The 24,342-nt window shown below is 37.6% G+C and overlaps 4 protein-coding genes across 17 annotated transcripts in view; 1 reads left to right on the top strand and 3 right to left on the bottom strand.

Moving 5' to 3' along the window:
* caska (calcium/calmodulin-dependent serine protein kinase a) overlaps positions 1 to 24,342 on the top strand; it is a 206,193-nt gene that overhangs the window by 159,855 nt on the left and 21,996 nt on the right. For 9 of the 14 annotated variants that reach the window (XM_059500238.1, XM_059500235.1, XM_059500234.1 and 6 more), the window contains exons 6-13: positions 12,424 to 12,526; positions 12,972 to 13,147; positions 13,732 to 13,854; positions 14,179 to 14,262; positions 14,431 to 14,530; positions 16,305 to 16,322; positions 16,452 to 16,573; positions 22,347 to 22,424. In XM_059500238.1, the coding sequence (XP_059356221.1) occupies positions 12,424 to 12,526; positions 12,972 to 13,147; positions 13,732 to 13,854; positions 14,179 to 14,262; positions 14,431 to 14,530; positions 16,305 to 16,322; positions 16,452 to 16,573; positions 22,347 to 22,424 (804 nt within the window). The remainder of the gene's footprint in view (positions 1 to 12,423; positions 12,527 to 12,971; positions 13,148 to 13,731; positions 13,855 to 14,178; positions 14,263 to 14,430; positions 14,531 to 16,304; positions 16,323 to 16,451; positions 16,574 to 22,346; positions 22,425 to 24,342) is intronic. The other 5 variants (XM_059500239.1, XM_059500236.1, XM_059500240.1 and 2 more) reach the window with 1 other exon arrangement.
* LOC132094761 (probable G-protein coupled receptor 82) lies at positions 524 to 3,376 on the bottom strand. Its single transcript, XM_059499406.1, has 2 exons — positions 2,816 to 3,376; positions 524 to 2,036 (listed from the first exon to the last, which is right to left on the bottom strand). The coding sequence occupies exon 2, from the start codon at positions 2,031 to 2,033 to the stop codon at positions 906 to 908; it is 1,128 nt and encodes a 375-aa protein (XP_059355389.1). The 5' UTR covers positions 2,034 to 2,036; positions 2,816 to 3,376; the 3' UTR covers positions 524 to 905.
* gpr82 (G protein-coupled receptor 82) lies at positions 4,069 to 9,156 on the bottom strand. Its single transcript, XM_059499405.1, has 2 exons — positions 9,019 to 9,156; positions 4,069 to 5,275 (listed from the first exon to the last, which is right to left on the bottom strand). Exons 1-2 carry the CDS (start codon positions 9,081 to 9,083, stop codon positions 4,243 to 4,245), a joined length of 1,098 nt encoding a protein of 365 aa, XP_059355388.1. The 5' UTR covers positions 9,084 to 9,156; the 3' UTR covers positions 4,069 to 4,242.
* On the bottom strand, positions 10,478 to 12,125 carry LOC132094759 (probable G-protein coupled receptor 34). The gene is made up of 2 exons (XM_059499404.1): positions 11,877 to 12,125; positions 10,478 to 11,706 (listed from the first exon to the last, which is right to left on the bottom strand). The coding sequence occupies exons 1-2, from the start codon at positions 12,042 to 12,044 to the stop codon at positions 10,639 to 10,641; spliced, it is 1,236 nt and encodes a 411-aa protein (XP_059355387.1). The 5' UTR covers positions 12,045 to 12,125; the 3' UTR covers positions 10,478 to 10,638.

Here is a 24,342-nt window from a genome sequence, read left to right as displayed (position 1 = left end):
CATAGGACACCGTTAACATGACAATATGCATGAAACCATTTGAAAATTGTGGGCACAAATGGGTTAACAATAACATATGTTATAAACAACATGAAATTAATCTAGTTATTAAAAGTAAAAAATGAGTCATCAAAAATCACATCAAAGGTATAGTTTCACAAAAAAAATAAATGTTATTCCAAATGTTTATGGCTTTTTTTTTTTTTTTAAGTTGTGTTACAGAAGTAGCAACATACATTTTCTTCCATGTAATACATTCAAATGAAAAAGCTTATCAAATAAAGAAAAATATACTACAGGCACTTGGTTCAAATCATTGGTTTGTGATTGGAAGGAGACTCATCTGAATGCAAGTTTCTAGTCGAATGTAAGAGAGAGGCAGGCTTATAAGTGGACTAAATATTTGGAGAATAGGTAAATTTCCATTTAACGCTGACTTTGTGTAAGACAAAACATTAGACAAAAATAAAAACAGACTACAGAAGAAAGTCTGTCATTAATGTTTGGAATGACAGGAGAATGAGTTTTTGGCTAAACTCTATTTAGTACTCTAAGTACTCCAGCAAAAAAGTGGTGTGAGAATGGAAGCATCACTCTGACTTGTAGCTGCTTTTCAAAACATCTGGTTACTTTATAGGGACTTGCAAAAAGCTTGTTTACATTGGGTTCCACTGTGTACCTCTCCACATATTTTATAAAGCATTTCTTAGCACTGCATCATTTTACAAAAGATTTCTCACCACTTCAAGTCTATACCGAAGAACAATGGACAGGCGGAAAAGAGATGCCCATTTATTTAGCTCTGTTCAAGTTTCTCCCATTTCTTCTTAACATTTAGCTGTTAGGGAATATCGCTCACAATGAGACTTCTTTGTGTCTGTGTACAGTTTCCTCTCAAGTAATGTCTAAAGGCATGCACTTGTTGCCTGAGATAACTGTCCCATGTTAGACTTTGATGACTGACTGTCATTTGCGCTGGCACGTGATCTCAGCAGGCTAAGCACATGATTACGAAATGTCTTGTCCAGCAGGAAGTACATGATGGGGTCTGTGCTACATCGCAGAGTTGCTAAACAGAGCAGGATGCTCTTTACCTCCACATACATGGACAGTGGATGGCAAGCGTCTTTTGGAGGTGATGCAGACCAAGTCTGCTCATTGACGATATGAACGAAGATGGCTTTGTAGATGTGGTGCGGCAGGAGGCAGACCACCAGCACCACTATAATGACAACAATATTCCGAAACACTCTTGCGTAGACTCGCTGGCTGTTTGAGATGACCGCGCTTCTCCTAGACCTCCAGATGTGCCTGATTACTGCCATGTAAGCGCATAAGACCAGCAGGAAGAAGACAAAGAACAGTGAAATGGCCACTAAAGCAAAGGCACGAGATCCTTCCCTGCCCACCTCCACTGCTACACTGTAACACGCTTCATCTCCGTCGCTGTCATCCACACTTCTAGCCTCCCTGATCGAGTACAGCACCACAAAGGATGTTACCCCTACGGTTACAGTGGCCCAGGTGACCATGCACAGCACATAGGCCAGTTTTGCATGTCGTTTTCGGCAAAGGAAGGCACCTGGCAAAACGTTGAGCCATCGGCTTGGACGGTCAGCATGAGAGTGTTGAATCAATGAGGCGAAGCGACTGAGTGCCACACAGCTCAATATCATCACACCAATGCAGATGTTGATGTGGATCACTGGAGTTAGACCACTTATTGCCATTTGGCACATGGTGTCTTGCCGGCGCCATTTGGTCCCAAGTGAGTAATATGTGGCCTGGAATGGCATGGTGAGGCAGAGCAGCAAGTTTGAGATCCCTAGATTTATCAGGTAGATGTGAGTGGACGTTTTGATGGTAATTTTGCGTATGAACACCCAGAGAGAAATAGCATTCCCTGGCAGACCAGTGATAGACATAATGGTGTAGATAATGGGCAGAACTACACTTGTAGTGGACGTTTGGCACAGGTGAGATTCAGCATGTGAATCGTTTGCCACTGAGCTCTCAGAAAAAGAGAATTCCATTAGCTGAGGGATGAAACAATTTAAAAGGTTATGTTATTGTAAAACATTTAAGGACAAAAAAAGGAAAAATTTTATTAAGATTTTACTTAAAACTAAGGGTTTATTGTTAGTACACACAGTGAGTGGTTATGCCCTTCTAATGAAAACCTGAGTTTTCTTTCTCTTTTATTTAGAGAAGTAACTGTATATTGCTTGCATTCCTGTAAATAGTTTAACCCAAATGCAGAAGCTGATAAACCACTCTCATGATAATCTCTGGATGATATCTCAGGAGATTTTACATTTAAAATTGATCACAAATAACATTAAGTTATTTTGAAAAGGAAAGATATCTAGCTATATATAATGTTGGCAGATATTCTATAGTTATAATACATAGTAGTAGAGTTTATACAGTATTTCACAGCAACCACATCAGCAAAACAACAAAAAATAGGTGTTGCATACTTGTTTTTTTTAGTTTTTTTCCTATTATTATCCTAATATATGATATGTAAAGTTAAAGATATGTGGACTTTTCATTAAAAAAAAAGTTTTTACTTTAAAATTTTCTTTACTTTTCAGTTTTCGTGTTGGTGGAGATAGTACAACTGAATCTCAAAAATATCTGATGTTGTTAAATATTCACAGTTTCTAAGATAAATAGATTTATAGATAGATAGAAAGAAAAAAGAGTAGTTGAAACGTTTTACAGTGTTTTGGTTTTAATTTTGAATGTCTAATTTGTGAAGCAATATTAGAGCAAGAAGACAATGCATAATATATTCATGTAATAGACTTACCTCTCTAAATGCTGTCACTGATGTGTGTCACAGGCATCTGTAAACTGCTTTGCTTTGGAGCACCTCCCTAGACTGGCTGTCTAACGGAAGTGACGGTCAGAGCATGAGAGATGTTCGCTCAGTTCTCTTTTGCAAGGTTCCTTTCACAGAAGCACTTGCCTTTGATAGCAGAACTGCTGTGAGACTGTAAAGGGTGCTTTTTGTTATTTAACCATTGCTTCTCAACATAGCTTAAACAAATTTTAATGGAATTTTTCTAATAATTGGCACATGCAGGAAAACTATTGTAAACTGGTCTGTCCCCTGACTGTATTGAATACATGTCAAGGATTTTAATGGTCTCCTCACGATCTCTTGTGGTGGGATGGACACATTGCAGTTGAAGTACTATACAAAACAAATGCAAGAATCACGCTGAAACTTACATATATTGATCAATTTTATGAAGTATAATTTGTTGTAAGTTTAGCACACAACAATACCTGAATGTGGATTCCATAGCTGTTCTTTCCCCTTATATGTTATATATATATATAAATTATATATAATTTTTTTTTTTTTTTTGGCGTGGTTACTAGTTAAGATGTCAGTGACGTTGAAAACAAAACAACAATAACAACTGTACTGCACCAAGACATTCAAGGGATAAACCCATCACATAGTAAATGTAAATGATTCCCAGATACTCAAAAAGACATGCTCTTTCTTTTCCTTCCAAATGCAAAGTCTTTCCCAAATCCATGACACACATAATAAAAGCCTCAGACTTCCAGTGTTGTAAAATCAGACATCATCTTGATGAGGGATACCACTCATTATTTGGTAAGGCCCTCTTCTGGCAAAACCACACCAAACACTGCAATGACAGGATCAGCCTTTATAACTCTGTTATATACCCTAGAAAGAAGACCAAATAAAAAAGTTCCAGAAAGTGGTGAGTTTGTGATGTGAGGAACTGATGACTAAAGTGTCCTCTCTGCGGCTGAACATTTAAAATGTAGGTGATGTCTCTGGAGAAAATTTAGACAACCTACTTTGGGCAAAATGGTGTCTGTGAACAACATTGAATTTTAATAAATGCAATTTCACTGTGCAAATTGTGTGCCGGCGATATTTAATACTATAAATTAATAAATACAAAAGCAGATAGCAGAACATGCAAAGCCTTACTAAAATAAGTTTAGTTGTCATTAATACAGAAAAATTTGCTCCAACATAGTAAATTAAGACCGTTGTAGTAGGTACTGTATACTTTGTAAAAGGTATGTTAGTATGCTGAGGTAGCGCACTACCATGTAAACTGGTTTTACAAAGTTTTGCTTCTGCCAAACAGTAATGGCAGCAAAACACAGTTATCCGAGGTTAGCATGAGGTTAGCATTGGTGCATGCATCTCACAGGAAATGCAAAGTTTTCAATTTCTCAAAACTATGATTTTGGTTGCTGGTGACTTAATTCAGTTTCATTTTCCTTAGGTTCTTCAGCGTGTTCTGTCACATTTATAGTATGTATTTGAGGTGTGTCCAGGGTCTTGGAGATCTCTGTTTTGGGTTTGACTCTGTGGTTGCGATTGGCTCGACAGCAGCGCAAACGAAACACCAGCTGAAGGACGGGATGCAGGCAACAGCTCAGAGCTGCAATGAAGATGGTGCCCGTTTTAATCTTAAACTCTTCCTGACATTTTTTATGCTCTGATGTTAATAAGATGATCCTTTGCACATGGTAGGGTAGGAAGCAGAGTACAAATATTATGACAGAGGCCAGGATCTTCCTGCGAACCTTCAGACCCCCTCCGGGCCCAAATCCAGTGCCGACTAGACTTCCTCCCCTTATCTTCTGCAGATGGAAGACCAGCAGGCTATAGCTGACCAGCATTAAGCACAAAATGAAGAAAAATGTTGACACACCCAAGCTGTGGATAGTATTGAACTGATCTTTATAGACAATGTAACTATTGACAACTTGGTCAAAGCAGGTTCCTTCAACTTGTAGGCTCAGTTTGACCCCCATGCTAGCATACACAACTGTGATGACAACCAGCCAGGTAGAAAAGCAGAGGATCCAACAAGACCGTGTATGTTTAAAGATCTGAAATATGGCGCAGCCTGGTTTAACCACTGTGGTATACCGATTAATGCTGGTCCACAAAAGGAAACACATGTTGCAATAGAGGTTTATGTAGAAGCAAGAGAAAATGATCAGCTCGAATGCATTGCAGGCTGGAGTTCCAGATAACCAGTTGGTATTTTCTTTGTAGTAGGCTATTCTGAAGAAAAAACTGCAGCCCATCAGCAGGTCTGACATGATTATGTTCAAAGTGAAGATGTTAGTGGGTGTCCTCTCTGATCTCCAAAGATCCACCAAGACTATTCCATTGGTTGGAAGGCCCATGACAGCCAAAGCCAGATAGAGCCAAGGCAACATGGTTTCATGGCTTGCTTCAGGCTTTGTCATGCATGTGCTAAAGAAATACAGAAAGAAGGAAATGAAAACAAGAAACCTGCAACTTCTCATGTTTGAATAGAAATAAGCTTATTTTTATCCCGACTCTTACTCTTGAGTTTAATCTTACTCAACAGACTGCATATATATGACACACACACACACACACACACACACACACACACACACTAAATCTAATGGTTTTTCTTCTGTACACACACATTTAATTATTTTTTGGGGGGGACATGCTATGGATGTAATGGATTTTTCTACTGTACACACACACTAAATACAATTTTTGGGGGGATGTTGTATAGATGTAATGTTTTTTCTACTGTCTAAACTGTATTTTCTATGCTTATAACCTAACCCTACACCTAAATACCCCTTACCGATTTTTTTCTGCTATTTCAGGTTTTGATTTGTATCCCCCCAATTTACTGGTGCGGTTACTATACTTGTGGAAACACTTGAACCCCATAACGTAGTGAATACACAGAAAACAGGTCAAACGTTTGGGATCATTGGAATGTTTTTGAAAGAAGTCTCTTATGGTCACCAAACCTGCATTTATTAACTACCAGAAGAAAAAAAAAAAAAAGATTTTTCTTTTCTATAATTAATTACATATGAATATAATAATTTATTGTCAAATTGTCATAATTGTCAAATTAATTTAGAAACAAAATACATATGATTTTTAAATGTGTTTAATGGCATCTTTTTACTAAGTAGCTTATTATTAATGAAGACCAGTATCATTGTCTCTAATAAATGCATTTTCCCCTCGATTTTAGCCATTAATTATAGTCATTCAACATTACAGTATAATTTAAAGCCATTATTTTTAGCATTTAATAGGCTTTTAAAAATGTAAAAACTAATTTTAAATTAGCTTAAAACAATCTTCACATTAGGGCTGCAACTAACGATTATTTTGATAATCGATTAGTTGGTCAGTTATTTTTTCTGATTAATCAGTTTAAAACCCCTATTTCTTTTATTTGTATTTTACTTACAAAAACACACTATTCCACATTCTGCCCAATGTCCTTAAAAAAAAAATGTGCCAACTGAATGCTATGAAAACACAGAGTGCTTAATTTATTAGACCACCTGTCATGAGAGAAAACACAAATATTTTAGGAATCTGTCAAAAAAGGATCAAAAAATGTTCACATAATACCAAAAATGGCCTCCTTTGCCTTTGATCACAGTTAGTCTCCTTTTACTGTCATTCACTGTAAAAACGTCTTTTATTTTTATTCAGACAATTACGCAAAAACAACATATATTTCAGCAAAATGAATGTTTTTGCGCTGAATATTGTCTCCCTCACCTCTCTGTGTTCTGTTTTATGCTTGCTGCTGCCGCACTGGCGCTCTTTTCAGTAAAGATTTAAAGGGGATTTCAAGATTTCCTTTCTCTTTGGAGCGTTAGAAGCTCTTGGTGCATGAAGAAGATCTGTAAAGTTGCAAATGCTCAGATCCAAAAAGATATTCTTTATCAAAGTCAAGACTGACACGACCCCTTAAACGCCTTGTTTAAACACGCCCCCACATATCTACATCACTATGTGGAAAAATGCGCGTAATGCCACCCAAATGTTCACGCAAAGAAAGAAGGCATGGTTTCAGTAACCGCAGTTAGTGTTGAAGCAGCCATGTCAGGGAGATGCTGTGTATCTCTAGGGTGAAAGCAGAAGCACTTTATTTGGCCTTCTGAAAGTAGATGCATTTAGGAATCTTTAAGATTACTTACAACAGAACAGCAACGCATTTTATGGACAAACTGTTGAATCTGGGAGAGGAGGTAATTCTGATTTTGCAACGACAATCTGGTGCTTCTGAATCAGCTACTGTAAGTATATTTTGTTTTTAGTTTAAGTATTTGCTACTGACTGTTCAAATGCGGATGTGTGTTTGCACACGTACGTGTGTGTGTGTGTGTGTGTGTGTGAGAGAGAGAGAGAGAGAGGGTCACACAGTCTTAACCGACCGTGGCTTATGTACTGCAAACACATAGGAGCTTCATCACTGTTTCTGTCACGTGACTCTGTTCCTCTTTTGGGCTTGAACTCATGGTAAAACAAAGGACATTATTAACAGTCTTCACATTTATTTTGAAAGATGAAGCTAGCGATTATGGAAAGGGGCGTTACACCTTTCTGCAAAAAGGCTTGCGTGAATTTGTGACATTTACAGGTTAGGTTATGACTGTTAACTGTTTTGCGCCAAGGACACACACATATCTGTAAAAACGCCTGACAGGCAAGCCATTATGCTTATGCATCATCTTGAAGCTTAAAATAAAGATTTATCATGTTTTGGGAAGCTTGGATCCATTACTTTTCCTGGAGGAGCTCATTCTAATTCTTCCAATATTTGAAGATGCATTTTGTCCAGAGTAATTTGATGCGACCGGCTGCAGTTGTACGTGCACTGTGGGCAGACCCGACTAATTGATAATGAGATTTAGTTGTTGCAGCCCTACTTCACATGAACTTAATTGTATGTGCATTAACTATAAATTGTATGTAAATTAATTCGTATTCAACCTACAGAAGTTCTCAGTGTGTTCACTGGTGGCTGTCTGATTGAGCTTTCTGATGCCACACATGTTCAGAGAGAGTACCTATTTAACTTCTCTTTTTTTTTTTCCTTTTTTTCTTTCTTATCATGCTTGATGGCATGTTCATATAGTCAAGTGTAATGCTAGCCAAAGGTGATGCATTGTTATTTTTAACTTGTTAAAGTATCATGATTTCTTTTACTTTAACAGCCCTTAAAAAATTTAATAAAAAGATGAATTTTTTAGCAGTCATTACTCCAGTCCTTAGCATCACATGATCCTTCAGAAATCATTCTAAGATGCTGATTTGGTGCTCAAGAAACATTTCTTTCTTTATTACTTCTGTCTTCACAATGTTAAACCAGTTTTTGCTTATTAATATTATTGTAAAACATACTTAATACAAAAAAATATTTCGGGTAAGAAGAAAAAAAGACTTTTATGAAGCAAGGATGCAGTAAATTGAAGGAAATGACAGTAAAGACATTTATAATTTTAAAGAACATTTCTGTTTCAAATAAATGCTGTTATTTTGGACGTTCATCAAAGAATCTTTATCAAAACTGATGTAACCTTAACAGCTCAATAGTTTGGTGTTTTAAGAATAATAGCCTCTATGATTATGATGTGGACACAAAGCATGGCAAGATTGCATCATTGAAAAAGAATAGTGGATATAAACTAAAAGTGAATGATAGACATCAAGCACTAATAAAGGACTGTATTCAAATGACACAGAACTACCACAGCAAACCCCAATATTCAGCTTGAACCCATTAAAGAGTGCAGTTGATCAAACTAATCAAACACTTCTAAAAGTGCTAAAAGTGACCTGAACATTATCAAACCACTGTTTTGGAGAGAAGAGTAAGAAACTGATTCCCTCCTCCAACATCTCTGAAGCAACTGGTCGATATAGAAACAGATGTCAATTGTTTTAGTACTCCTTTATCAATACAAGAAACATCAGCCATTGAATTCTAAACACTTCAATAATTGTTGTAAATGTACTGTAAGGTTATTACTCTTACTGGTCAATAACAAAAAATTATATTGGCTGGACACACAAGCTAACCTACCAATCCACATGATAATAAAGCATATGCTGCAGAACCAAAATTATCATTATTATTATCAAGATTGGAGTCTTAACACCTCCAGTAAGAAAATGTAAGATGCAAATCAGTGTACCTTTGATTACCGCCTGTACTAATGATTTCTGTGGAATGATTTGTGAAGTCCCCTTGCACAGACATGATGCTGGTTCCTTTACTCGTCGTCTTCTGAAAGTCATGTTCATGACGTTTTACTTGCAGAAACTTGCCTGTGTGAGCTGTTTGTGGGTGGGGCGTGTGCTTCACATAGGAACAGTGTATCTTCAGTTCTGACCACATCCTGAAAACATTAATTTCAGTGGCACAGTTTGCACCAGACTCAGGCATTTGTTTCCTTTCTATCAATTTTGCATAATTAATGAACTAATAATTAATTAATTAATTTACAGCTATGATAAAACTGACATAAAAATATTAATCTCTGTGTATGCAATTTAATGTTTTTCAGTGAGTAGGCATTTTAAATGATCACTTGTGCTTTTTCCATTTAATATTAAGCCACTTATAAGTAGAGCCTCCCTCTCTCTCTCTCTCTCTCTCTCTCTATCTCTCTCCCCCCCTCCCTCTCTCTCTCTCCCTCTCTCTCTCTCCCTCTCTCTCTCTCTCTCCCTCCCTCCCTCTCTCTCTCTCTCTCTCTCTCTCTCTCTCTCTCCCTCCCTCTCTCTCTCTCTCTCTCTCTCTCTCTCTCTCTCCCTCCCTCCCTCCCTCTCTCTCTCTCTCTCTCTCCCTCCCTCCCTCTCTCTCTCTCTCTCTCTCTCACTCTCACTCTCACTTTCTCTTTTATTGTGCCCTGCTCATGTGAATGAGGTGTTTTACCAGTAGGGGGCACCCAAAGCCCTGTGCTGCTCTTTCTGCCTGTTAAACCTATTGGATTTTCTCATGGTATGGTGTCTCTGTGTATGGCAGTGTATCAGTTGAATTGCTGTTACAGTTCTTGTATAGGTTTAATAGGGTCCTTCTATATTTACACAGTATATACAGTGGATGTAGTTCATTACAAATGATCCCAGCTATGGTTGCAGCACATAGAATATGTGTTTGTTCTTAGAAAAGGACAGAAAGAAACAAGCATGTATTCATGTGAGCAATTTAGAGCCCACTGATCATAAACACATATACTCTTGAAACACAACATATCATGATTAAATTACACGCTTATTTTATTTGCTATATTATGTATAGAAGCAATTCAAACAGCTACGACACCGTAGATTAAATGGATTGTTGTTAACTAACACTTTACAGTAAGCTTCAGTTTGCTAACATTATTTGATGCCTTAAATGTCATAAACAGTAAACAATTCTTTAACTGCATTCATTAATATTGGTTAGTGATAGTTTAAAAAAAATATAGTAATACATTTTGTAACATTTCAAGATGTATAAATTCAAATGAGTTTGAAAAAACAGTGCACAACAATACTTATAAACTAATTTTTTTATGTTTTTTAATTATTTAATTAACCTAGATTAATAAATTCTTTAAAAATCTTGTTTTTTGTTAGTTCATGATGCAGAAAAATAGGCCAAAGGGCATGTTAATTATTTTTATATGATCATTTTGTAAAATGCAATGTAACTTTTATTTAAAAATGTAGTGTTTCTGATGAATGCCGTGCACATGTAAATATTCACATTTTTGCATAAAAAAAAATATTTGCTGTACATGTAGAGATGACTTATGTTTTCAAAACATTTATAGCACCACTTTATCTGTTGTTTTTGATAGTTTGACATCCTGAGCGTTTGTCATAGGCACAACTGCACTGGCATTTGGCAGCTCTTGTGGAGTGTCAATAGAACTGATCAGTCCTTTGACATTTTGCTGACAGAAGCTGTTACAGATGAACTTCAGCAACACTTTGCGAATAGAACTACAGAACAAAAAGTACATGACTGGATCCAGACAGCTATTAAAGGCAGACAGTAGCAGAACTACTTCATTGGTTTTATCCAACGCACGTATCGACTCGCAATGGGTGCCTTTTGCTATCTGTGACATGATATAGAAAATCCTTGCCGAGTGGTAGGGCACAAAACATATAGTGAAGAGGAAAAGCACAAAGAAGGACTTCCATGCTGTTTTGTTGTACTTGGCAGCATTTGGGAAATCCGGTTTGTTTTTGGAGGTTGTTAGGAGGTTCATTCCAATCTTTCCATAGGAGATTATCAACGCAATGTAGATCACCCAAAACATACCCACGATGGCAAAGTTGAAATAGGCTTTCCATTTGTATTCATGCAGTGTTTTGTATTGGAAGCACTGGGTTGAATTATCATGCCTTGGATTAAAAAAAATTAGGCAAGTGCCACAAACGGACGCCACAGCCCAGATGACACTGCAGAGAAGCACGCTCCATCGGCTGTGCAGGAACACCTTCCTACAGGACAACCTCTGGAACTTCAGATAACGATCTACACTAATGAAGCCCAGTAAGACTATACTAATGTACATGTTCACGTAAAAGATAATGCCCACCGTCCTGCACAGTAATGGCGGCAGCACCCACTGGTCATTGTTGGAATGGTAAACCACTCGGAAAGGCAGGCAGATCACGAGGAGCAAGTCAGCCAGAGCCAGGTTAATGAGGAAGATGCGAATTGAGTTTTTCTTCGGATGTACTCGCAGAAACACCCAGAGAGCCAGCAGGTTCCCAGACAACCCGAACACGAAGAAGAGTGCATAGAAAAAAGCCAGTGGGGCCTGCAAGCTGCTGCTGTCCGTTATACATTTTCTCTCGGTAATATTAGACATGGTGGTTGTCTATGTAATGGGGAAAGATTTAGTATAGTTTTTTTTGTCTTTGCATGTGTATAAATTAGACCATAGAAAAAAAAGACAGATGTCATTATAGTATTTACAAAAGAAATAAAAATTTGAATGCCATGAAATGCAACAGAATGTACACTATAGGTAATTGGAGAGTAACTTACCTTGTGAATTCTGTCCATTAGAGAACTTCTCTGTTGTGTTTCCTTTTGAATGTCTTTGTCTAATCTCAATTCAGATCTCTCTTTGTAAGCTTCCTTTTTAAGCGCTTCCTTTTTTAGTTCCTCTAAACTCTTGCGTAGCTCAAAGCACAGCTGTGCATCAGCAAGCATTAAACAAAGTGTGCAGGCACTTTTAAAGGGGGGAGAGCATGCCTCAAAACCAAATTTTAACTCCTCCTTACTTTACGTGATCACCCAAACAGACTGAGGAGGGCTGCTGAACAATTAAAACAATCATTTTATATAAATATTTAAACATTATTATATTATCTTTTTTTTTTTTAAATGTTTCACTCATTTATGACACTCCACTTGTTGAGCTTTGATAATTGAACATCAGTCATGTTCTCTCATTATAAGTTTTAATGTTGTTTACACACACACACATATGTATGTATATGTTTCATTTTTCTTGACTTCTATTTTCAATTATAGTGTGGTCTGTGCAGCACAGTAACATGTCTTTGTATTTTGGTTTTGTTTTTTGCAGCCACATTGTGTGTTGCTTGCATCAAAGGAAAATTCTGCTCCGGTGAAACTTGGTGGCTTTGGTGTGGCCATACAGCTGGGAGAGTCCGGATTAGTGGCTGGAGGTACTTGGAAAAACCCCTGTTATAGGTTAAACCTGTAACACATGGACATTTCCTGTGCGCCTGCACTGCATGCTAAGGGCTTTAGTGCATGCATAGAGAAACTTCTAGGCAACAAGTTGCGTATGTAGTAAAAGCATGTTATTGAAGCACAGACTTTATAGAAAATTACGTATTTTCATTTATTTTGGCTTGAAGAACTGAAACTCTTCAGAATAATGTTTCATTTGTATCACAAAGTCTAATTATGCATACAGTTCCTTTTTTATGCATTGGACATAACTCTCACTCTGTATCACTTCACAAAATGAGTCATGAATTTTAAATCATTCAGGCAATGACTTTGTTCTGATTTATGAGCTCTCTTGTGCTTAATTGTTCAAACCTTGTATCAGTGACGGCTCTTTTGTATGTATTTGAATGGATGCTCACGTCGTCTGTGTTGCAGGCCGGGTGGGCACTCCACACTTCATGGCCCCTGAGGTGGTGAAAAGAGAACCCTATGGGAAACCTGTGGATGTTTGGGGCTGCGGAGTCATCCTGTTCATCCTCCTGAGTGGCTGCCTGCCCTTCTATGGCACCCGAGAGCGTCTGTTTGAAGCAATCATAAAAGGAAAATATAAGGTAGAAGTTTTACAGCAAAGTCTGTTAATATTAAATAAAGACATGCTGGGACTATCCTCAAGGCCTTCAAAAATTGGCTGAAGTGAGGTGAATGCGGCAACATATACTGATTTGTGTAAGGTCTGAGATAAGACAGCAACTTAATACACATAAATCACTTTCAAAAACTAATGTTTCAGCATTTGGTCGATCCCTTTCTCACCAGTGCATTGGAGCCGGTGTCCTATATGGTTCCTTTTCATTTGTCTAAACTGAATAAAGACATTTTAGGGCTCTAAAAATTGACTGCACACTTACCTGATCTCAAAACAGAAACCACTAACATCAGATTATAATCTCACCACTTAAACTATTCAAAACAACTTCAGTCTGTTCCAGTTCTCTAACTTGCACATAGAATGACAGCTAAAATTGTTGTTTGTCTTTTTTTGGGGGGGGGTCTTTGGGTGATTTTTTTTCCCATTAAAATAAATAAGTGAAATAACAAACTAAATAAAAAAGAACAAACTAAACCTACTCGTTTTGTTGGAAGAGTGCTGTCAGAGGAACTGGGTTTGACCATTTATGATGCGTTTGCTATACAGATGAATCCTCGGCAGTGGGGCCAAATCTCAGAGAGTGCCAAAGACCTGGTGCGCCGTATGCTGATGCTGGACCCTGCAGAGAGGATCACAGTATATGAAGCTCTCAACCACCCCTGGCTCAAGGTATCAACAGCATTCAAGAAACATTGTTCATGTATTAATCTGATTGCGAAATAGAATGATTACAAACATGTAATTTTGAAGCAAGTTTTATTATTATTATTATTATTATTATTACTATTATTATTAAAACCAGCTTTGAGAATTGTATGGACTTAAGATGTAATTCCTTAATGAGATGAATAAGTGTCAGAGAGAGAAAGAGAGAGAGAGAGGTGGGGGGTGGGGGCTCTACTTATAAGTGACTTGATATTAAATGGCAAAAGCACAAGTGATCATTTAAAATAAATTCCTTAATGAGATGAATAAGTGTGCATTTAATTTCAGGAGAGAGACCGCTATGCCTACAAGATCCACCTTCCTGAGACAGTCGAGCAGCTGAGGAAGTTCAATGCCAGGAGGAAACTCAAAGTAAGGCATCAGCTCTTTACAGTCTCTGCATATTGCTTTAGCAGTTGCTCTCGTGCACGATTCATGTGAATGTTCTGCCGTGTAAACTAAGGACCGCATATATACGAAAATTAGGGCAGCCACAGGAAATTAAAGCACATTAGATGATCAATATCTGTGGTTTGACAGGGTGCAGTGCTTGCCGCGGTCTCTAGTCACAAGTTCAACTCTTTCTATGGTGACCCTCCTGAAGAACTGCCTGACTTCTCTGAGGACCCTACTTCATCAGGTACTACAGCGAGCAGCAGAGAACAGCTGCCACCCACTCCGTCTTCCTGAAGAGATGCTTTTATGACAGTGTTTTGGTTACTTTGATGTTATATTTCTGACAGAGAAAAAGATAAAGCTTGTTAGTAGCATGCTAAGAGTAGCATCACAGTCAGTAAAGCCCTCAATTTAGGGATAAAAAAAAAACTGGTCTCAATAATTAATCTCGCTGCTGGCCAAGAAATAGACAAAAAATCACATACAATTGCAATGAGAGAGTAACATAAGTGAGAACATCATTAAAATTAAGTGTGGGCTCTTTTGACTTGAAGCACTAAGCAAACGCCCTAGGAACTGCTTAGCAATGCCCTGACAGCTACCCACAACACCCTGTTATCATGCTAGGGAGCTCTGCATAGGCAACCACCATTCTGTTTTTCTTAAAAAGTGAAAGAATTATTTATTTTTGAGCAGCTGTCGCAGAGGACTTTTTTGTGTGTCTTGTTTAAATAGACCTGTACATTGCACATACTCTCAAACAAACCACCAATAGTTTGGTTTAAAATCTGGTTCACGTTTCCTGTTTATTTCACTTAACATCTGTGGTAACATTACTTTTTCCACAACACTAAACAGCATTTAATGAATCACAATTTTTTATAAAAAGTTTCCCTACTATATCCTTTAAGATATACACTTTCATAAAAAGGTACAAAGCTGTCACTTGGGTGGTATCCAAAAGCTATGTTGTGGAAATTCTAATTCAGTAACAATTTGTAGAGACTGAGAATGAAAAACCAAACAGAGTTTTGTCTTTGTATTGCTTTAATTCTCTGCAGAAAATGATCTGGTTTACACACAGCTTCCGAGTCTGTGTGCAAAGAGATAACACACAGACTTAAAGCCCAGTTTTTATAGAATGTAAAAAGATACATTGAAGGACAGACTAGGGACCTTTGAGCCAATCATGTTGCTCAGTGCACATCACATCATAACACATGCACATCTCATCGTAGATGCCTGGTTACTCTCAAAAACTGTCAGTCCCTGCTACACAGTTTCCCCTTAAATTATGTTTTTCAACCTAAAGCAGTTACGTGCACAAGTTACATAAAATAACTCAATGTCCCTATGGACTATATATACTAACTTATTCATTGTATGTTAAAAAAGATACTTAAATGAGATTAATGCAATCAATGCCAAATTAACAAAACTAAAAATTTCCATAACAGCTATAAGAAACATAGTTGGGGAAGTCGTGGGCTAATGGTTAGAGAGTATGGTTGTGAGTTCGAGTCTCGGGCCGGCAGGAATTGTAGGTGGGGGGAGTGCATGTACAGTGCTCGCTCCACCTTCAATACCACAACTTCAATACCGAACCCCCAACTGCTCCCCGGGGGCCGCAGCATAAATGGCTGCCCACTGCTCCGGGTGTGTGTGTGTGTTCACAGTGTGTGTGTGCACTTTGGATGGGTTAAACGCAGAGCACGAATTCTGAGTATGGATCTCCATACTTGGCTGTATCTCACGTCACTTTCACTTTCATTTGTACGTTATTTACCCCTAACTGCTACATATTAGTACCTTAAAGTGCCATATGACAGGGTACCACCCCAGTCACAGTTTTGTACCTGTTTTTGATAGTGTATTGAAACATCATTTGTGAGTAGATCTACACAAACTTCTCTGATTGTTTTAAGAGTGTGGTTGAATCATATCTCTATTCACATCACAATCATCTCTGTTTTGTTAAATTATGCTTGTTGCTTGTTTCTTTGCTGGCCACCCTGCAGGACTACTAGCAGCAGAAAGTAGGTGTCACCCTCTGTCCCCGTACAGACTTTAGTGTTTGCCTGCCTCTTTCAAGTCAAGTTAATGCTTTTCCTGAGTATTTAAAGGTCACGGTGTGTGGTCAATTGTGTTTGTGTGTACTTGTAAAGGGGCTGTGTCACAAGTGCTAGACAGTTTGGAGGAAATCCATGCACTGACGGACTGCAGTGAGAAAGACCTGGACTTTCTACACAGCGTCTTCCAGGATCATCACCTGCACACATTGCTTGATGTAAGAGGCTGTATACAGGCACACACACATTTACATTTATCAGACGTTTTTATCTAAAGCGACTTACTATACAGTCGTGGCCAAACGTTTTGAGAATTACATAAATATTGGAAATTGGAAAAGTTGCTGCTTAAGTTTTTATAATAGCAATTTGCATATACTCCAGAATGTTATGAAGAGTGATCAGATGAATTGCATAGTCCTTCTTTGCCATGAAAATGAACTTAATCCCAAAAAAAGCTTTCCACTGCATTTCATTGCTGTCATTAAAGGACCTGCTGAGATCATTTCAGTAATCGTCTTGTTAACTCATGTGAGAATGTTGACGAGCACAAGGCTGGAGATCATTATGTCAGGCTGATTGGGTTAGAATGGCAGACTTGACATGTTAAAAGGAGGGTGATGCTTGAAATCATTGTTCTTCCATTGTTAACCATGGTGACCTGCAAAGAAACGCGTGCAGCCATCATTGCGTTGCATATATATTATATATTATAGATATTGTGGCTACTAAGATTGCACCTAAATCAACAATTTATAGGATCATCAAGAACTTCAAGGAAAGAGGTTCAATTCTTGTAAAGAAGGCTTCAGGGCGTCCAAGAAAGTCCAGCAAGCGCCAGGATCGTCTCCTAAAGAGGATTCAGCTGCGGGATCGGAGTGCCACCAGTGCAGAGCTTGCTCTGGAATGGCAGCAGGCAGGTGTGAGCGCATCTGCACGCACAGTGAGGCCAAGACTTTTGAAAGATGGCCTGGTGTCAAGAAGGACAGCAAAGAAGCCACTTCTCTCCAAAAAAAACATCAGGGACAGATTGATCTTCTGCAGAAAGTATAGTGAATGGACTGCTGAGTACTGGGGCCAAGTCATATTCTCCGATGAAGCCCCTTTCCGATTGTTTGGGCCATCTGGAAAAAGGCTTGTCCGGAGAAGAAAAGGTGAGCGCTACCATCAGTCCTGTGTCATGCCAACAGTAAAGCATCCTGACACCATTCATGTGTGGGGTTGCTTCTCATCCATGGGAGTGGGCTCACTCACAATTCTGCCCAAAAACACAGCCATGAATAAAGAATGGTACCAAAACACCCTCTAACAGCAACTTCTTCCAACAATCCAACAATAGTTTGGGGAAGAACAATGCATTTTCCAGCACGATGGAGCACCGTGCAATAAGGCAAAAGTGATAACTAAGTGGCTCGGGGACCAGAATGTTGAAATTTTGGGTCCATGGCCTGGAAACTCCCCAGATCTTAATCCCATTGAGAACTTGTGGTCAATCCTCAAGAGGTAGGTGGACAAACAAAAACCCACTAATTCTGACAAACTCCAAGAAGTGATTATGAAAGAATGGGTTGCTATCAGTCAGGATTTGGCCCAGAAGTTGATTGAGAGCATGCCCAGTCGAATTGCAGAGGTCCTTTGAAACGTATGAAGTGCTTGTAATTATATTTCAGTACATCACAGAAACAATTGAAACAAAGATCTAAAAGCAGTTTAGCAGCAAACTTTTTTAAAACGAATATTTATGTAATTCTCCAAACTTTTGGTCACGACTGTACATATATATATATATATATATATATATATATATATATATATATATATATGTATGTATATATATACAGATTTTTTTTAATTAGTATTTGTGTTCCCTGGGAATGGAACCCACAACCTTTTTCGCTGCTAACGCAGTGTTCTACCACAGAGCCACAGGAACACCTTTTACATAACCAGACAATTCTTCCTTCATTAAAGGGGTCATTAACTGCCTTTTTCTTATTTTGTACTGTTCTCTGAGGTTAACATCTTATAATCTTATCAAGATTTTTAAATCCAAAACATAATTTAGAAATAAAAAGCTATTTTCTGTCCTGTTTTTAATCCCCCTCATTAGAACGCTCTGTTTGAATCTGTGTGGCAGATTGTAGACTCGGAAGTAAACACCCACTGCTGTGATTGGCTAAAGGTTGTGTATGATTGACAGCTTACATCCTTCACAGACGGACGCTGCTGTGATTTAGGTTAAAGCCACATAAATACTCAGAACATAGCAAACGATCTGTTTAACAGACAGAGCAGTAGTGACAACGTAATAAAAAATCACAAGTTATATGTGTGTTGCGGACATTACTGTCGGATCCAGCATTGTCTTTTAGTTTCAATTAGGGCTGTGCAAAAAATCAAATGCGATTTTCATGCACATCTCATCAGTAAAGACGCTCCTGTAATTGGTAGTATATCTCCAGCACGTGCGTTCGGATCAGGGTTGCCAGGTTTTCACAACAAATCCTGCCCAGTTCCTTCTCAAAACTAGTCCAAAACTAGCCCAATCGCGTTTCCAGGAGGTTCCCTGATAAAAATTGCTTCCCGGGGTTAAAATATACGTTTTTTAGCAGGGATGCCTTGTAAAATTCGCATTTTAGGGGCTAAATATCACGTTATTTGTATTGGGGTTGCTTCGACCCGCGGACATGAAAAACAACCACAGACTTGGCAACACTGGTGGGCATTTACTACACCGAGCCGTAATTCACTGGCAATCTACACAAAATCGATGTTAAAATCGCAGGCGATTCTTTGTCGATTTTGAAAACGATTTTGTGTTAGTTGACGGTAGACTACGGCTCTGTGTAGTAACTGCCGCTCCACCTGAACCAGTGTTGCCAAGTCTGCGATTGTTTTTCATGTCTGCGGTTTGAAGCCACCCCAATACAAATAACGTGATATTTAGCCCCTAAAATGCGAATTTTACCAAGGCAACCCTTCCAAAAAATTTATATTTTAACCCCGGGAAGCAATTTCTTTTGGGGAAGCGCGATTGGACTAGTTTTGGACTAGTTTTAAGAAGCAACTGGGCAGGATTTGTTGTGAAAACCTGGCAACCCTGATCTGAACACACGTGCTGGAGATATACTTCTAATCACAGGAGCATCTTTACTGATGAGATGCGCATGAAAATCGCATTTGATTTTTTGCACAGCCCTAGTTTCAATCTTTTTGAAAATCAAATTGTGCCTTGTTTGTAAACTAATCTGCAGTAAAATGAAGCAAACAGAGGACCAAGTTCTTACTGAGGTGGTCTGGATCTTCATTGAAATTTAAGTTTATCCACTCTTTCCCAGCACTGGGTTCAGAAGGAAGGCAATGCAAAGACTGTGTTTTTCCACAACTTGACACTGCACAGCTTCTGGTCTTCAGAGTCATCTTTAGTGTCCTTTATTTTGAACTATTTACACTACATGCACAAATTGATGTGCAGGGCTAAACAGGTACTTCATACTCTTCTGCAGATGCTATATTTAGCCACACTATTATATCATAAAGTGGCACAATCCACATTCTGTCGTTTTGGCAGATTGGCTTTAACATAAGAAATTTTAGACTAACAAGAAGGTAATGAGTTGTTTTTATAGTACAATGACCCGCTCTCACATGTCAAGGGAATTTAGATTTTCTCAGTTCACGACCCTTTTAAACCTCCGAATCTGATGTGTTAAGATGCTGTTAAATCTTGCTTTGATTATCTGACTTCGAACTTGTCAGAAAAATATGTTGTATAAGAATTTTTCTTCTTTATTTTCTGCTTTTGATAAATGGGCAACAACCTAGTCTCAGCCTTGGACCATTCACAGACATTCTGACATACGTACATACAAGACATACGTATTGCAAGACATACGTATTGCACACAGAAAAGGCAATAGTTCACTGAAACTACTGTTCCAATCTGATTAACTGGCTTTTACGCAATTTCTGGGGATATCAAGTTGCACAGGTTTCTAGATTAGCTAGATTTAAGAGTTTTTGTGATTTTTTTTTTTTGTACATTTATATAACCTTTGCCCTAATGCTAAAATTTATATAAAAGTTAATATTTGAAAACATAAAATTTAATAAAAAACATGAACACTGTTAAAATGCAAATCTCAAACTGATTATTAATTTATCACACTGTACATTATAATGTTGTGAAGCCTGAATTCACTCATCATCATTCATACATCATTTAACATTTTATAAACTATTAAACATAATTTTAGTCATGCAATGTCCTGTCTATGCAGGTTGGATTTGGTTTCTTGACCTTTAGGAGCGATTTGTGTCTAATTGCACACCAGTAGTAATGCAGATTTTATATGCCAACAGCAGACCCAAACAAAAAACCCTATACGCTACAGATATCAGTCTGTAGTAGTCAACATTTGAAGTGGATCAAAAAAGTTAGCATAATCACAAATCAAGAACTCATTTTGGCTTTAAGTTTTAGGACAACTTTGAAGAAAGGATTTGATCCACTTCAAATGTTGACTAATGTACTTGAAGTAATTAGCCATAGCTAACTTGCTGTATTTAGCCATAGCTAAATGTTTTCTTAGTACCACAGCCGATTTTTTATTTATGCATTTTTTTGTGGAATCTTTTTTGTTTAGTTTTTTGTTTATTTGAGAGCTCAATAGACCTTCATTCATTGTTCTATGTTCATTCATTGCATCTTTCAATGCGTGTCGCACATCGCATGAGTCTTTCTGTATTATGGTGTTAAGCGTTTTTTGTGTGTGTGAATAAGTGCAGCTGTGGATTCTCCCCACTTTCTCTATGTTTGTGCGTGTGTGTACCAAGGCCTCTGTAGAGAGGCGTACAGCTCGGTACAATTCAGTGTGGATGATAGGGCTTGTCTCCATAGCCACAGGCCAGAGGAAAGCCGAGAGGAGAGCACGCCCCTTATGCCAGTGCTCTATGGGTAAGATTATCACCAGGAGGCTGTGAATGCACGTTGTCCCATTGAGAACTCAACTCCTATCCTGAATAGGGAGGGAAACAATGTAACCTATTGTCAGCCTAGATGCATTTTCACTGTTGCGGCTCCAGCAGTATCTGTCTATCAGAAGAGCTGCTCCAGACTTTGCCATCCTCTCCATTCAAGCTCTGAGTGTAACTCTACCTTCATGAAACAGGACAGAGGGGTTGAGATCCTATCAGGACCAACTTTGTCTGGAGTTTAACTTAGTTTTTTTTTTGGATGTGGTGAGTAAACTTGAGTATTTTCTTAGCCAGACACGTTCTTTAGAAAGCGTGTTCCTTGTTGCTGGGAGGTGTAGCAATTTTTCGCTTCATGTTACCATGAAATTTCTGTTCTGTTTGTGACATGTTATGAAATGCAGATTAATATATGTGAAGAACTTATACCCTGTGTGCCACACTCACAAATAGTGCACCATGCATATGTTATAGATGTGTGAATATGGTATGTTTCGTCTTCTCAAGAACCACATATTAGGGATGTGGTTTGCAAGATAATTTATATTCAAATAAAACGGTACAGCTGAATGACGTCGAGAAGAAAGCACCTGCAGAAACCTGGAAAACATCTGTTAATGAGTTGATTAAAACAGTTGAGAACCGTATTCCTCATCACTGAATGAAAATGTATTTACTGTAATTATGCATGCCTTTTATGATAAACATTTTGCAGGAGAAACTATAACCTATCTGTTCAGTTGTGATGTCTGTTCATTGGCTCTAAACAAAAGGAACACTGTTAGTGCAATGTTAATGTTTGTGGTTGTAAAAAAATTCTCCTTTACTCAAGAAGCAGAACATACAGTATTACCCAACATAATGGCCTATTATTAAACATTGTTTATAATGTTTAGTTTTGTATTTAGCAATGATGAATTTCTAAAGATCCTGATCTATCTTTGCATGCTGCAGTGTTTTTAATAGAGCAAAGAAATCTTGTGATTGTTCATTTATCTATTCTCCCTTTTTTTTCAGCTGTACGATAAGATAAACACCAAGTCTTCACCACAAATCAGGAATCCTGCAAGTGACGCGGTTCAGAGAGCCAAAGAGGTGAGTGCAGGCTACAGTTACAGAAAGATGCCTTTGTAGTTATAAAATGATGAGGGCCAAAGAAGTTTAATTGAACTTCATTGTAGTGTTCGACTTAATCACTGATTTAAAAAATAACCTCTACCTGGAATACTTGTTTTTATGCTTACTTTAGAATATTTTATGTAATCTCTTTTTTTAATAACTTCAAAAAACAAAAGTATGTTGATGTGAATCAAAACTGAATGGAACCATGTTTAGAAGGTTTGCCTTTACTTATGTATGTGATGTGTTAATTCAGAAATGACATTTTAAATACTTAAATATGATGAATGGAATGTTTTGTGTATGTTGTTATTTTTAACTACTATTCTGTCTAGTCTGTGTTTGCATTTTAATACACCTTTTCAGGATGTTCAGAAAAGACTCACTGCATGTCATACTCCTTTGCTTTTCTAGAAACAAAATTTCCTCACTGCATTGGTTTTTCACTTCTGCTTTGTGACTGTACAGTAGTTTAGTGCACACAATTTTTTTTTAAGATTTAGTCGTCTGTAAAAGAGGAACTGCACTAAATTTTCATGTCTGAAAGCTAATTACATGCACAAAAAACAAACACATTATGTTTTGCTTTGTAAATTTTAAACAAAGTATTTTACAGATGATGGTCCCACAAATTTCAAATAGCAAATCAGTTGTAGTCATTTTACTTTGAGGTATTTATTTATGGTCATTAGTTTGTCTTTTTTTTTTTTACCCAATACCATCTCTTTTCATATCTTTTTTGTTTTGTAGAATTTTAATTTTAAAAAACAATTATTAGTAATTGTGTATAGTTTAACAGAAAGCCTCAAACAAAGGTCTGTTTTGTACTCAGTGCCTCTATGAATTTTAAGCTCAGTGTATGATTTACGTGACATTTACAGATCCCTAGTGGTCTGTTGCTTGTGTGAACACATGCCTGTTTTTTTCCTGGTAAATTAGAATGCATTTCAACCAGCTGCAGTTAGGAAGCCACATTAACAGTGAATGTGTTTGTTTTCTTTCACCTACTGAGTAGATTAGAAAAAATATAGAATAACTATAACTGTGTGGTGTTGGACAAAGCAGCTCTTTTATCGCCTTTCATACGCAAGTGTGGCAGATTATCATTGAGAGCACAGACTGACACGACAATGCATTTATGCATTTAGCATAAGAAAATGCATTTAGCTTGGTGAGCTTATCGTTCTGTATGTTTGATGCGTGACTGTCTGTGTGCTTGTTGGCCGAAGCATTTTCCTCTCTCTCTCTCTCTCATTTGCACAGAGACCAATTCAAATTCTCACTAATAACACAAATAGACAGTGAATACTATGCTAATGGTTCTGTTTTGTTTTTAACAATACATGAAAATATAGGCACAAACTTTTCATTAATCCTAATTTCCAGTAACTTTACAAGCATTTAAACAAAATTCCTTGCTGGCTCTAAAGATTTAAAAGACATTGATCTAGAATTTCTGATGTAGCAATCTAAACGATTCATGTATTTTTAAATATATATATTTTTTTAAATATGAGGACCTAATTTATAAAAAAAAACTCGAACTTCTGATAGAACCAACAACATGTTCTCTGGTTACGCATGTCAGATTTCTCCATATAGTCTGTAAATCCCACCGCTCCTCAATCTGCAAGCTTGCATTCAGTTTTGAATGCAACCAAAATTACTTTCATTCCATCACGATTTGAAAAGCGATATTAAACTGCAGTTTCTAGAAGAGATTAATCCTCCACAAGTCAGTCAATTTTTTCTTGAAGTTGTTGTTTCACATTAACTTCAAGTTAGTGAATCAAAACTGATAATGACTTATTTTATAGCAGCTGCGTCAACAGAAGCATTCTGAGTATTTTGAATACGTCAGCAAATCCTAACTTGGTGCTTCAGATACGCTTGA

This window comes from Carassius carassius, chromosome 19 (genome assembly GCF_963082965.1).
Source record: "Carassius carassius chromosome 19, fCarCar2.1, whole genome shotgun sequence".
NCBI lineage: Eukaryota > Metazoa > Chordata > Actinopteri > Cypriniformes > Cyprinidae > Carassius > Carassius carassius.
This window is presented reverse-complemented; position numbering and strand designations above follow the sequence as displayed.

Coding starts and splice junctions, on each gene's coding strand:
- LOC132094761 (XM_059499406.1), bottom strand. CDS start 2,033: ATGGAATTCTCTTTTTCTGAGAGCTCAGTGGCAAACGATTCACATGCT.
- LOC132094759 (XM_059499404.1), bottom strand. CDS start 12,044: ATGCTTGCTGATGCACAGCTGTGCTTTGAGCTACGCAAGAGTTTAGAG. Junction 11,707..11,876: donor TAATGGACAGAATTCACAAG/GTAAGTTACTCT, acceptor CCCATTACATAG/ACAACCACCATGTCTAATAT.
- gpr82 (XM_059499405.1), bottom strand. CDS start 9,083: ATGTCTGTGCAAGGGGACTTCACAAATCATTCCACAGAAATCATTAGT. Junction 5,276..9,018: donor AGTACAGGCGGTAATCAAAG/GTACACTGATTT, acceptor GTATTTCTTTAG/CACATGCATGACAAAGCCTG.